We start from the raw sequence: 13,656 nt of genomic DNA, 5'->3' as shown, positions 1-13,656 counted from the left end.
ACTGTAGTTCAAAATGTATTTCTTACTTGGGTCACAACTACAAGGTTCAAAAGTCACTGCTTTATTAGACGGAGGACTTAAGGCAGAAACTGGAGGCTGCCACATTCACCCAGAAGGCCCTGGGATGGTAGCAGTAGGAAGAAAAGATAAACAGAAGAGACACTTAAAGATTATATGGGTAAGGGAAACCAATGAGAAGGCCAAGGTAACTACACCTGGGTAACTTCGGGAAAAGGTAGCTATAACCATAAACAAGTAAATTGTGGAGAGCTGGTTAAGGGGTATGTAGAGATGGCAGGGAGGCACATTTGATTTCCAGAGACAAGAGGAAATCCACATGGAACCACAAAATAAAGACTCCCTCACCACCTCAAAAACAAGTCCACAACATTACTTTAATTTGGTTACCTATAACAATACTACATTAATTCTTTCACTTATACAATGTTTTAAACTTATGGTCTGTCCTCAACCAAGTGGTTAGGCACTTTTAGAAGCACATAATCACACTAAAGAACTAATACCATCAGTCCCTGGCTATTACATTATTTACCATCCCAAGGGCTTCACTGTGATTTAGTATTTGATGGCTAAGTACAGAAGGGTCTGTTATTTGGCTCCGTGTGGACTATGACTACATCAACACGGATGCACAAGCTACCTAAGCACTACTGCACCGGCACTAGTAGGAGAGCACTGAGCCAAAAGGTCCCCAGAGGCTGCCACATAGTCTCTGCCCATCCTGAGTGAAGCTGCACACTTGGCTCAAAGGCCCTGCTGATCCACCAAGAGGGCACAAGGGGGCATGAGGGAAATGGCTGAACTCCAACAAATCACTTTATGCAGGACTGAATCCCCAACGCACATCAGAGGAGACAATTAGACGAGGGAGAGTGGACTTAAAGGTAAAATGTCATCCCCCAACATGACTGTGATGACGAGTTTTGCCTTACACAAGCCTTTTTAAGTAAATTATATTAATTACCAACATTCAAAAACATCCAACATTCAAGGGTTCTGAATCTCGTTTATTAGACAGCACAGAAATAACAGGTTTAGAGTATATTACAAAAAGAGCTCAAACTGTTCAGATACAGCAACTGGGCTCACTAGGGGACAGAAGGGGGAATACGTCAGACTACTGTACAGGGACACAAAGACTCCTCATCCTAAACAAAGTATTAAGGTACATAGACAAGTTTCTTGTAAGACAGAAAACAGAGAAATCCACAGTAACTCTAACACATCCCTTAAGGAATAAGCATGTATTTGTAGGAAGCAAACAAAGCTTTCCATAGAGAAACCACTTTCACAGGATGATTAGGTGGACCTGCAATGAAGAAAATACATTTCAAAAGATGGGTTCAGACTTACACCAAGTTTTCACCGAAATACTTAAAAAAAAAAAAAGACCCTTCTCTGTATCAAAAGAATTTAAAAAAAAATACATCACGGATAAAATAAATCTCAGGAAAGGTCCAAGTCCTATTCAGAGACATACATTTGCAAATTAATATAAATTTTAAAGTTTGACAACAAAAATACTACTTGGAACTACCTAGAATAGGCCAAGCTAAGTTCGTGTTCTGCTTTAGTGCATTACATTGAAATGAATCTCATTCTCACTATAATTTTTTTCTTTTTAACCTTAATCACCAGCGGCTGGTCAACTGAAATGGACATGAGAACTATATAAATGTCAGAGAAATATGTAAACCTCATTAATGTTTCCAAAAATTCATTTAGAGATAGAAACAGGTCCAAATAGATGCCTGTCTAAATGCACTGCAATTACGTTACAATTATTTTTCCAAATACACAGATATGCTCTGTCTTTTCTCAGCTCATTACTGACTCAAACAATTTGCCCTTCTGGGATCAATTGTTTGCTAATAAATAATTGTTTACAGTCACAAAATGATATTAGGAGGTTTTCTTATTAGTTTTCCTTCTGCACCCTAATAAGATTGAAAACTAGCTGATTCCCAAGAGTCTAACCTTAACCTCGCTTTGTTTAACAGCCCAGGAAATGATGAACCATCTGCTTCAGAAAATAATGGACGGCCAAGAGGAAATATTGTTTAATTGTAGATTAACCTCCTCATGAAGCAGTCTGAAGCAGCTTTAGAATTAGCAACTATAACCAGCAAAAGAAACAAATGGCTCACGAGCCTTTTCCTCTACCATTTAAGGTCCAGGAAGAATGCAAAGGGATTTTTATTACACTTATTTACAAACATTTATTTCCACAGTGGAAACAAAAAATCACCAAGGTCAAAACTGATTCTCAAAACTGCAGTCACTTGCCCTCCAATTTTGTTTGCCCAAATACCTTTAATGCAGCAAACCATCAAACCATCTCATGCACTTAAGAAGGTGTTTATTTAAAAAAAAAAAATTCAAAAACCTCTTTTCCATTATTTTCAGGTTGTTATAATATTAAAATTAATATTTTCCCTGGTTTCTTTAATAGTAATAAATCCACCATTGGGGAGTACGAATTGTTTTATTATCATCAACATGGCACTTAAGTAAATGAAATCTTGTCAAGTACATGGTGACCTACAAGTTCAAAAGAAAAAAAGAACAGCATGAGATCAAAATGGCCAGCCAGGACAGGAGATACAAAAGTGACAGATTAAATGCAAACACAGCCCTTTATCCAACAGGCTTCACATGCTAAGACTTTTCTAAAGTCAAACCTGTAAAAGCATATCTGATATGGAATATTTAATATTCTGCCCCCTCTCAGGGGCTCAACCAATCAGCAAGGGTACCATACCCATTTTAACTCAGCAAAGTATAGGAATCCTGAAAACATTCAGTTATTCTACAAATATGTATCGAGAAACTTCCTTTAAGGGCCTGGGGAGAGGGGACAGGGAACTGGGCAGATACTTGGGGTAGGTATTTTATAGTTTAACACATGCTGAAGTATCAGATTTCCCTTAAGACTGGTGGAGGTAATTAAGTAAAAAGCTTTGCCCTGTTGGTATCAAAAAATGTAAATGGCTCTTCTCAGTCAACAGTTACAACCAAGAACCAAAGACATCTATGAAAATTTCAAAACTAAGGAAATTTGCAATTCCAGGCAAGGCCATATTACTCTGGGTTTCCAATAAGACCTGAAGGTCACTTACTTTGTGTTAATATTAAAGAAATAACCTCTGTGGAGAGGAAAGATTTTTGGCAGTTCAAATTCTTAAACATCTTAAATAGAATTTACTAAAATAAATTATTCTTGAATTCCTCAACTTAATTTTGAAGCAATGAGCTGGTAATAACTCCAGAGATTCAAATAATAGAGCCTATTCAAGAAGAATGAGAGTTTGACATTCTTCTCTACAAAACAACTAGGCACAATTTTATCCATCAGACGTCTATCAACCTACGGATATTGAAAGCTTGGGAGAACATGATAACATCAACTCCAACCCTACAGTCAGCTGTAATATCGAGCAGGCATCAACAATGCTATTCATGAATTTAGAAAAATTAATAAATCCTGGGTTGAATGCAAGAAAAGGCTCAAATACAGGTGAAGCATACTCACTTGGGTTTTGTTTCTGCATCTGTCACTTGGCGAATGAAGATACCATCTTCAGGATGTTCTGTGTCATCCATTTCATACATATATGATGATGCTATTGCAAGCGTAGTCCCATCATTACTGAAGGCAAGTGATGCGATGCTCGTGGGGTACCGATGGAATTGGCACAGTCGCTTTTTGTTAAATGGATCCCAAATATTTACAAAGCCATCAGAACCACCTGGAAGTAATTTCAAAACAGTTAAAATGGTGCTTAACACCAGATACAGAAATAACCATTCTCTTAACAGTTAATTTTTAAGGTCATAGAAGTTACATTTCCCTAAAGCACTGTACAGACTTTTTTTCACTAAATACCATAAAAAGCAAGCACCAAATAATATAATAATTAAATATAGGTCAGCATGCCATACTTTACCTGTGGCAAATGTATTGTGGATATTGTGAAAAGAAATGGCATTGACTGGGTAAATCTGCTCAATATTATTTTCTTTTAGTCTGTGACATTTGAAGGCATACTTCTTCTTCTGTACCTCAGGGCTTGGGTCCAAATACTCAACTGCCACTCGGCCTTCAATAGAGCTTAATACATAACCCTGCCAAGAGAGAACCAGAGGAAGAAAATGGTAAATTCCAGCTTCCAAAAACAAGGTGCTAATTCCCAAATTCAACCCACACTAAAGAGTGATTATTTCAGAAATGAGAAGTACAGCAGGCTTTAATGAAGTGTTTAGGCTGTACTAACATAGCTATGACGACTTTAAAAAGAAAATAAGACTGTCATCACATGCTTTCCTCACAGGTACCAGGGCCTTGCACATTACAATAAAAAATGTCTACTTATTTCATCAAACCTAAAGAAAATTTTAAAGTGTTTTAGTGTCGCTTATTTGTTGTCCTGTTGTCCTGCCCAGCAGACTCAAGTTTGTTCCCTCAGTTAAAATATATTCTTCTATGTTCTGTGCCTCTTCATCACGAACAACTGTTAAGAATTGTGTTTCCTTCATTGGGGGCATCAATAATCCAAATCAACTAGAACACCAGTCTTCCATCTCAGTCATACTACTTCTTGCATTTAATATAGCAAATCAGGTTTGCACAAAGACTTTCAGGGACATTCAAAAGTGGTTTACAATTTCAAACGTTTTTTCATCTTTCGTTGAAATGACAATATCTTAAAAAATAAGAGATAACACACCAAATATGACATCTGTGATTTTTTAATCCTTCAAGGTATGAAAAAGATTCCTGAAAACTGTTTATGAAGAAATAAATAAGTCAGTAAAATCCTACTTTTTAACTTCCATTACAAAGTAAAAATAATCCTATAGAAAATATTAGATATAATGGCATTAAAATAATGTTCACAATGTAAGCATATTTTAATCACATATTTATATCTCTAAAGTTTCACATAACTGCAATTCTTTATCTTCAATGGAAACTTACAATTTCCTAAAAAAAGGAACTGTGATCACCATTTGAGGTACTGGCCTTTGCAGGTTAAAAAGCAAAGAGAATAACATACCTGCTTCAAGTTCTACAACCACCAAAGGACAGCGATAAGATACCAGAGACACCTTCTGTTTTTAATGACTTTTCCTCTTGCAAAATTCCTATTGCACCTGACCACACCACCATCTCCTCTTAGAGCTTTAAGGACTTGAGGGAGAAGGGAGCTCACTAATAAACAGGCTAATATCATTTAGCAATGATGGAAGGTGACCCACCCTGTACATCAAGAGTCAGTCATAAGAGGGGCCCTGCCTCTCTAACCTCAGTTGAGTTTAAGAAAAAAAAAAACTATCAAAGTTCTATTGTCAAACTGAGGAAAGAACTCTATGAGCATTAGGGTTACAAAAAGGCAAAAAGAAAACAGCAAATTCCATAAGCTTAAAATCCAGATATAAATTTTAATTCAGCATTTTGTAAACTGAAATATCTGCAAAGCCCTCTTTGATTACTGTATACCTATGAAGCATCCTGGACCAGGATCAACAAAAGATCAGAAGACCTCCTCTATTCAAACCACTTCCCGAGCAGGTTACTTGGTCTCTCTGAACATCAAGGTCGTCTCTAAAATGGGGGTTAACGCACTTCCTTTTAACACATGGCTGTCAAAAATATCAAGGAAGAATACACCTAACAGCAAATTCTAAATCACTACTAAAAAAAAAAAAAGAAGGCTTCAGGGGCTAGTCGCCAAATCATTTTAATATAAGATCATATTATTTTCAAATTCCAGAAAGAAAAGGAGGTATAGTTCAGTACCTGCTTGTTTGGAAACGCTCGTATGCAGCGAGTCTGGTATTTCAGGCTGGACTCCCTCCGCTGCTGCACGTAACCCATGTTCCGTAAGTCCCACACCAACACTCTGCGGCCTGCTGTTCCCACAATCAGCCGGTCTCCAGACACTGAGAGGGTATATACCTTTTAAAAAAGATCAAAACTTGCTAAAAATCACCTTCTTGCCTGAAAATGGCATTTTGCCCCAAAATAAAGCCCATCTGATCATAAGACCATAAAAAATTAGCTGACTGAATTCCCCACAGGTAACAATTTTAGATACTGCAATTATTCAAACCAATTTTAGATACTGCAACTATTCAAACCAAGTAATTCACACAAAATAGCAAATCCATGATGCTCTTCATACTTCACCAAGCATCATATAATGTACATTCTAAGTAATTCTGTAAAGGAGCTTTTGAAGTCTTAATTCTCTCCACTACTAAAACAAATTAAACTATTTTTCCCAGCCTTCATGTTTCATTTAGAGACAACATAAAAGTGTAAAGAAAATTGAAAAATGAGATAATAGAGCCATAAAATAATTCAAGGTAGAGTTTAATGGGTTTCTGGCTTTTCATAAAACAATCATTTTCAAAATTATTTTTCTATAACCACCTTTTAGAATATTTCATTTTGCAACTCTAAAAATCTTGATTTTTTCTCCCCAGTTGTTACATGGAATCAATAGGCCTTTCCAGGAAGGGTGAGGGAGCCACCACTAATTAGATGTTTAGTAGCCTTTGGTGGCATACAAACTCAAAATTAAAAGACAAGATAGTGGTCTGACATATGACAAAGCAATTCTTGTGCCCTGACGTAATACTACGCATTCAAGATAGAAGTTCAACATTAGGGAAAATTTTTAAAAGTAGTGTATCCCCTATTTTTCCCCTTATAATGTCTTTCTTCAATATTAAACTTTCCACAAAAATTCCTTTAAAATAAACCATAGAATTTCCTACAAGCAAACACTTAGTGGTTTATTCGCAAATATAATGTTACTTGGAAACAAAACAGAGGTAGCCAACTCATTAAAAAGGTGGCAAAAAAATATTCTCCTGATCATGTTCAGTCACTCTTAAAAACTCTAGACTTGCGATTCACAACTGTGCTCTATTATTTTCAATTAATAAGAAACTGTAATCTGACTTAGCATTTTCAAACCTGAAGAACCGCCATAAAAAATGTAGAGAGGCCCCATGGCAAAGTAAGATGTCTCTTCAACATTCAATACTTAAGCCATATGTTAATAATCACTAGTATGTTAACCACATACCATCAGCTGAAGAACCAAGTTAGCTTTAACAATGCCATGTCCCATCCCTCTCTAGAATCTGGCCTTAAAATTCAACAATTAATGTGACCAAGGAAAAATAAGGAATTAAAATTAAGATTCAAAACAATAGCTTTAATATAAGCAGATTTAAATGTCAGAAATGTTAAGATTTATCATAGCTTACTCAGAAAACAAAATGTTTGCAGTAAAATGAAAATTAATCTAAGATGTATAAAGTACCAAACTTTAAAAATGGAGAATCCAGAAAGAGATCGATTTATAATGGTACAATCATACTGGGAATTTTATCTTAAATCTTTACTATATAGGTGACACACAAGCTTCTAATAGTGCTTTCTATCCCCACTGATCATAAATCAAGTGAAACCACTGTCATGCTACTGACTAGGTATATACATTTATCAAAGGAAGTATTAAAAAAAGTGACATAATGAACCTTGCTGAACCAATAAGCAGCTTGATTCAGTGTGGCTGTCCATTATATGATATTCTGTCAGCAATTTATCACAGTTCTTAACATGTTACATACAACCATAAATCAAAACTAGAAACAATGCAATTATTTTATTCTGAACAAAGGTCTTGCCAGGAGTAGATTCGACTGTGATGTGACAAAAATAATGGCTCTTTGGATGCACTATTGTATATAATGATGGCTAACAGGAATTGAATAGTATATTTACGCTAAGGAAATAGACTCAAGTGAAGGATACCTTTAAACTGCTTAAACAATCAATCTTTAAAATTAACTACCACCTGATAAAGTCTGATGAGGATACAGAAGGAATACTCAATTACACTTTTATCATACAGATCAAAAGGTTAGAATAATACACAAAGTTTTGGTTTTAAAAAGCTTTGTTCACTAAGGCACCTTGAAACTACATCTGTCAGTATTAAAAAATAAATATACAAACAGTAGAAGCCAGGGAACATAAAACACCTTTCTCACTGAACTTGAAAAGATAACCCATTTTGCCCTCTCAACAGTCAACTCAAAAGAAACCTCAGATAACAAATGAAAATAAGTGATGCTCCATCCAATTTTCTGGTTTGGGACTGAGTGTCAATTTAAGACAATCGAACAGTCTGCTAAATGACTTCTCTGAAAAGGCAGCGAGTTGCTTCTCAATTCTGCGATTTAAAGCATTAACAATACATGGAAGCAAATATAACAACTGACAAATAAAAGTTGGCCCAAAATCCCAAAGTTAATTTTCTTTTGCATTAAAGCATTTCTATGTAGTTGGATTTATAAAACCAACTGTCAACTTTTTTCCCCCATGTTGACTTTTCACCTTTAAATTCAACAAGCATAGTCAACAATCATGTATCAAGACAAAAATCACCCCAAAACCATCAACTCCTGCAATGAATATAAAGAGCCTACCTTTTCAGGCTGAGAGAAGGTCCCGGCATTACAAGGAGTTCTGGGATCCCACAGTTTAACTGTCTGATCCCAACTTCCAGTGACCATCACATTCACTTCTGGACAGTATTCAACACATCTGATAGGGGCATCATGGGTCCCAACAAGATTTTCTATAGGGAAAAAAAAAGGGGAAAAAATCCCCAACATCTAGCTTACTACCTTTACTAAAGATTCCTAAAATAAACAATTAAAAGAAACATTCATTCAACTGTAATGAATTTGCCTCATCCAACCCCATGGAAATGTCTACAGACAGAAAAATCTCTCCATGACTACAAAGTTATCCATTCCTCTCTGTTCACCTTATAGTGCACACTTCACATGACTCACTAGTATGGCACATACCAAAGGCTGTCTTGAATTTCAGATTACATTAACATAGTGGCATGTCTGTTATCTTCCTCACTTGATTCTAGATTTCCTACCAGGAACTGCGTTTAACTCTGTTATCTCTGCCCGTATCTAGTGCAAGGTCTGGTACAGGCTAGGTGCTCAAGAAATATCTGTTGAATGAACAAATGAATGGAGAACTCTGGTCTTCTGGATCAACAACATTTATGTTGAACATTAAGCCAATGCTGCTAAGAAACTTATTTACATGGCTAAAGGGTATGAGAACTGGGAGCAAAGTCCTCTCATTACTCCACTTGGTTCCACTGTGGTTCAAATTTTCAATAGACATTTTCTTTCTTTTCAATTTGAACCTTCTCACTATATCTCATTTATTCCTTCAACTAACATCTACTATGTACCAGAATCTGTGCCAACTGCTAAGGATATAGGAATGAACAATATATGGTCCTGACCTGCAAACAGTAAGATTAGTCCCAGCACTTTGGGAGGCCAAGGTGGGCGGATCACGAGATCAGGAGTTCAAGACCATCCTGCCATCCTGGACAACACAGTGAAACCCCGCCTCTACTAAAAAATACAAAAATTAGCCAAGCACGCCTGTGGTCCCAGCTACTCGGGAGGCTGAGGCAGAATTGCCTGAATGCGGGAGGCGGAGGCTGTGGTGAGCCAAGATCACACCACTGCACTCCAGCCTGGTCAACAGAGTGAGACTCCATCTCAAAAAAAAAAAAAAAACCAAGAAAGAAAAAGGATTTCATGAAGTTTGGCAGTGACTTTCACAGAATAAACAGCTAATTCTCTATGTAGGGAATATTTGTTCAGAAACTTGTAGGGGTAGGGAGAAACACTGAAAAGCAAACTTCTTGATTTTCAGTGTTTCTCCCTACCCCTACAAGTTTCTCAAAAAATAGAACCTAGACCTACAAGCTTACTTATTACACAAGGTAAGCTACTGGCAAACAAAACCAAATACCTGCAGTATAAGTTACAGAAGAAAGTAGCTTTCATGCAAAAGCCTCTTCTAATTGGGTGCTTAGTTTTTTGACAAAATGTGGCCATCCTCCATCCATTCTCCTGTTGCTCAACTCATCTTCTATCTAGTCATATCTCTGTACCCTCCTATCTCCTTAGGATATCTATGTCTGATGAATACACATGCAAACAAATGCTCAGCTAGAGAGCTCTATGCATTTGGGTTCCAGTCCAATCTCTACACTGTGCCAATGTCACCAAAAAAATCTGAGTAAGTCATTTCATATCTGGACCTCTAAGAAATTACTTAACTGAAAAGAAATGTATCATCTAGTTACTCATTCAAACAATGCAACAGAAACATATTTTGCTAAATACCTAAAACAAACACAATTAATATAGACATGACTGCCTATTTTTTGTCAGGTTTTAAATCTACCTTTAGCTTCTGAAAACTAAATTAGCTTCTGAAAACTGAACTCTCAAAACATCAGCATTGTAGTGGAAAATCCTAATGAAACGCTGGCCAGTCTGGGATCCAGCCCACTTCTAAGGACAAAATAAAGGCCAAATACTTAAGTGTCAATTTATGTAAACACTGACAATGGTGACCATAACTGGCTTTACTGCAAAAATACATGCATAATATTCTGTAATCAGTAACTTAATGGTTATCATTTAAATAAAAAAATCCTAAATTCAAGCCACCTGTACTTAAGCAACTTCGTAACTAATTAATTTAGGAACTACTCTTCCTACATAAACATTTATACTTTAGAACACTAGCCAAGAAAACAAACTGGTAAAGATATGGTCACATTACCTTGATCAGTGTTCAAATCATGCATTTTCAACTGATGATCTAGTCCTCCACTCCAGGCATGCGTTGGATCCTATAAAATAGTTTTGAACCATTTAAAAACTAGAACTTTTGAAAGGGTTTCAACATTCCTATTTCTACAACCAAGTGTTCAGTTTACGCTCGGGATATGCACTGGGCTCAACTATTCATGGTAAACAAACCAAAAAACAGCATCAAAAGCAAGTGGTCACTAAACTCCTGTGTCAGGAAATTAAAGGAGGGCTGCTTTATTCTAGCCAACACGCTAGCTCAGGGTAAACATACATTTCCCCTAAACGGTTCCTTTCAATACGGCAGCCAAAACAGTATTGTTGCAAATATAATGATCATATGTTCAGGAAGTTTACAGAGTTACTCCACAAGCCTGTAACGGAAAGGGGAGACGGAGTTTCCAATGTCTGCATGTCCTCAGCCCAAAACGGTACCGGTTCAAGGTAGGTGCTCCTGAAAAGCTAAAGAACTGTCCAAATAATCCCACCGACAGACGCCTCTACCCAACACTGGAAAAGAAACGCTCCGAACATGGAGAATCGTTAACACAGTAAGAGGGCAGAAGCGGGGCGGGAGGGCACCTACGTAGAAGGCGCAGTCCAGGACGGCGCCGGTGTGCTGGTACTTGAGCCGCATGGAGTTGGCCGGCACATCGTAGAGACGCACGGACGTGTCCCAGGAGGAGACAAGCAGGAACTGGGAGGTGTTGGGGCTAAACTTCACTGAGGAGATGCCATCCTCGGGTGGCTGGTTCAGCTTGAACTCGTTAGAACCGGTCATCTGCAGAACAGGCGCTCAGTCAGAGTCCCCAGGGGTCCCGCGGGCTGGCGCTGCGCACTGATAGCCTGGCATTGGGGGACCCCCAAAGGGAGGGGCCGAGGGAATGACCACGAGGAGCCTCTGCGCTTGCGCCTGCGCCGAGCACTCGCCCGCCAAGGTCGAGACTCGCTCCATCACCCGGCCCCCGCCGCGCCCAAACCGGCCCAGCCCGCACCGCCGTCCCCCTAAACCCAGCCCGGCCCGCAGCGATGCCCGGACCCCAGACTGTTCCCTTTCCCCTCTCCCGGGTCCCGTCGCCCCGGGCACTCCTAAAGATAAAGGGAAAACAATAGAAACGAAACGGGATCCCCTGCGAATCGAACGGCCCTGCCAGTTGCGGACCCGGGAAGTCCCTGGAGAGCCCGCTCCCACACACCGTCGCCTCGCCTCCCTACCTTGGGCTCCCCTCAGAAGCAACGTTCCCACTACTCGCCGCTCGCCGCCGCCGCCGCCTCCTTGCTTTCCTCAGAGCACTCTCAGGCTGGGCGAAGGAGGCGGAGAGGAAGCTCCAGTGTAGACCTGCCATTGGCTGATTTCAAACGCCAACGTCTCAGTCTAGGCGACCGATTGGTCTGCTCAGCTGCCGAGCATCGGTCAACCCAGTCATCCTGTTCCGGCTCAAAGGGAAACCGCTGCTTTTCCGATCACGTGGGCTCATTTTACCACTGCGCTGAGGCATCGGCGTTCGAGCTGGAGGCGTGGAAACTACACCTCCCAAGGAGCATCGCGCCAAGGCTCTGTTCGCGCCCTCTCCCGCCCGCGTATGGCATTCTGGAAAATGTAGTTTTCTAGGGGCTGACGCTCTGCCCGCCCTCTTAATAGAAAGCGGGAAAGATCTTTACAGCTCTGTCCATGGCGCCCTCCTCTTGAAGTTAGTCTCTGAAACACAAGAATCCCATTTTGGTCAATACTTCTATAGTGCTAAAGTTTTCTCCCTATGCCTGGGCGTGCACACGCCCATGAAGCTAACCAAAAGTTGATGTAGAGAAGGAAATATTTGCTCTATCAACTGCATTATTTTGCTTGATTTTTTTTTCTCATTTCTTTGGAATTTCCACCTATAAACCAGGGTCTCCCATTTCCCATTGTCTCAAGTTCTGCTGAAGAAACCCATTCATATTTATATTATGCTTTATCTCTCCACCCCATCTTTCCACAAACATTTATTGAGCCTCCACTGGCGCCAGGCCTGGTGAGAGGCTCTGGAAAGATGCATGTAATCAGACCAGCCTTTGCCCTCGAGGAACCCCCCTTCAGAAGGGTGAACAGCCTGGGAGACAGTACTCTGCAATGTGTTAAAGCTCCCACCACTTCTTTTAGAGCTGTTTTTTGAAGGGTCCTGAAACGACAGCTACAAGCCTCTCCCCTTCCACTCTGTCCTGCCACTCCCCAAAGTTGCAGGCTCAGTGTGCTCCATTTGCTGTTTTCTAGAATCCTCTAGAAATGAGGATCAAGAAGGTTGCTTGAGTAATGACAAATTATTTTATCTCCATGAAAGAAAAGCAATACTTAATCAGTAGAATGAAGTGACTGAGTTATTCTTGAATGTCAAAGGCTCACTGAAAAATTTCAATTTAATCCATGCTTTAACTGCTTTTTCACTGCCTTTTGTAAAAGAAAAATATATATTGTTTTATTTGATTTTGTATGAAGTGAGAGAAAATTGTGGGGTTAAAATGATTAACTTTTAAGGGACATTAATGAGAAAGTATTGATGATCTTTATGCATTCACACACCCTGAATTGGATGCATCTCTTTGTATGATTCCTGACACAAGAAACATACATACAACAGCAACCTTTCTGCCTACTGCATTGATGATATTACTGCTGAAAGACGCTTGCCCTCCTTCCTTGCCAGTCCTGGTACTTGGTTCTCTATCTCTTCTCTTTCCACAAGTTAACGGCTGAATTCAAAATTTTGAAATGCAGTTCCTTACTTCCATTCTAACTTTACCTAAATAATTTTACCTCCTGACTTATCTGGTTCCTTCTCCCAGTTGTTTATTTAATTATATTATTGTTCCAAGATTCTGAGCATGAATTACCCACTAATAAAATCTAAGTGTATTTCATTATCCAGTGTG

The 13,656-nt window shown here is 39.0% G+C and overlaps 1 protein-coding gene across 2 annotated transcripts; it reads right to left on the bottom strand.

The window, feature by feature from the left end:
* Positions 1-1,007: 1,007 nt before the first annotated feature.
* On the bottom strand, positions 1,008-12,233 carry BUB3 (BUB3 mitotic checkpoint protein). Of its 2 annotated transcripts, none has more exons than XM_054435484.1 (8): positions 11,965-12,233; positions 11,336-11,530; positions 10,721-10,790; positions 8,530-8,681; positions 5,822-5,980; positions 3,969-4,146; positions 3,554-3,770; positions 1,008-1,330 (listed from the first exon to the last, which is right to left on the bottom strand). In XM_054435484.1, the coding sequence occupies exons 2-8, from the start codon at positions 11,528-11,530 to the stop codon at positions 1,321-1,323; spliced, it is 981 nt and encodes a 326-aa protein (XP_054291459.1). In that variant the 5' UTR covers positions 11,965-12,233; the 3' UTR covers positions 1,008-1,320. The 2 variants fall into 2 exon arrangements, with proteins under 2 accessions (XP_054291459.1, XP_054291458.1); XM_054435483.2 differs by having other exon boundaries at positions 1,008-2,562; positions 11,965-12,195.
* Between the last annotated feature and the right edge of the window lie 1,423 nt (positions 12,234-13,656).

The sequence above is a fragment of the Pongo pygmaeus genome, chromosome 8 (genome assembly GCF_028885625.2).
Source record: "Pongo pygmaeus isolate AG05252 chromosome 8, NHGRI_mPonPyg2-v2.0_pri, whole genome shotgun sequence".
Taxonomy (NCBI): domain Eukaryota; kingdom Metazoa; phylum Chordata; class Mammalia; order Primates; family Hominidae; genus Pongo; species Pongo pygmaeus.
Note: the sequence above shows the minus strand (reverse complement) of the source record. Positions and strands in the feature narration are given on the sequence as shown.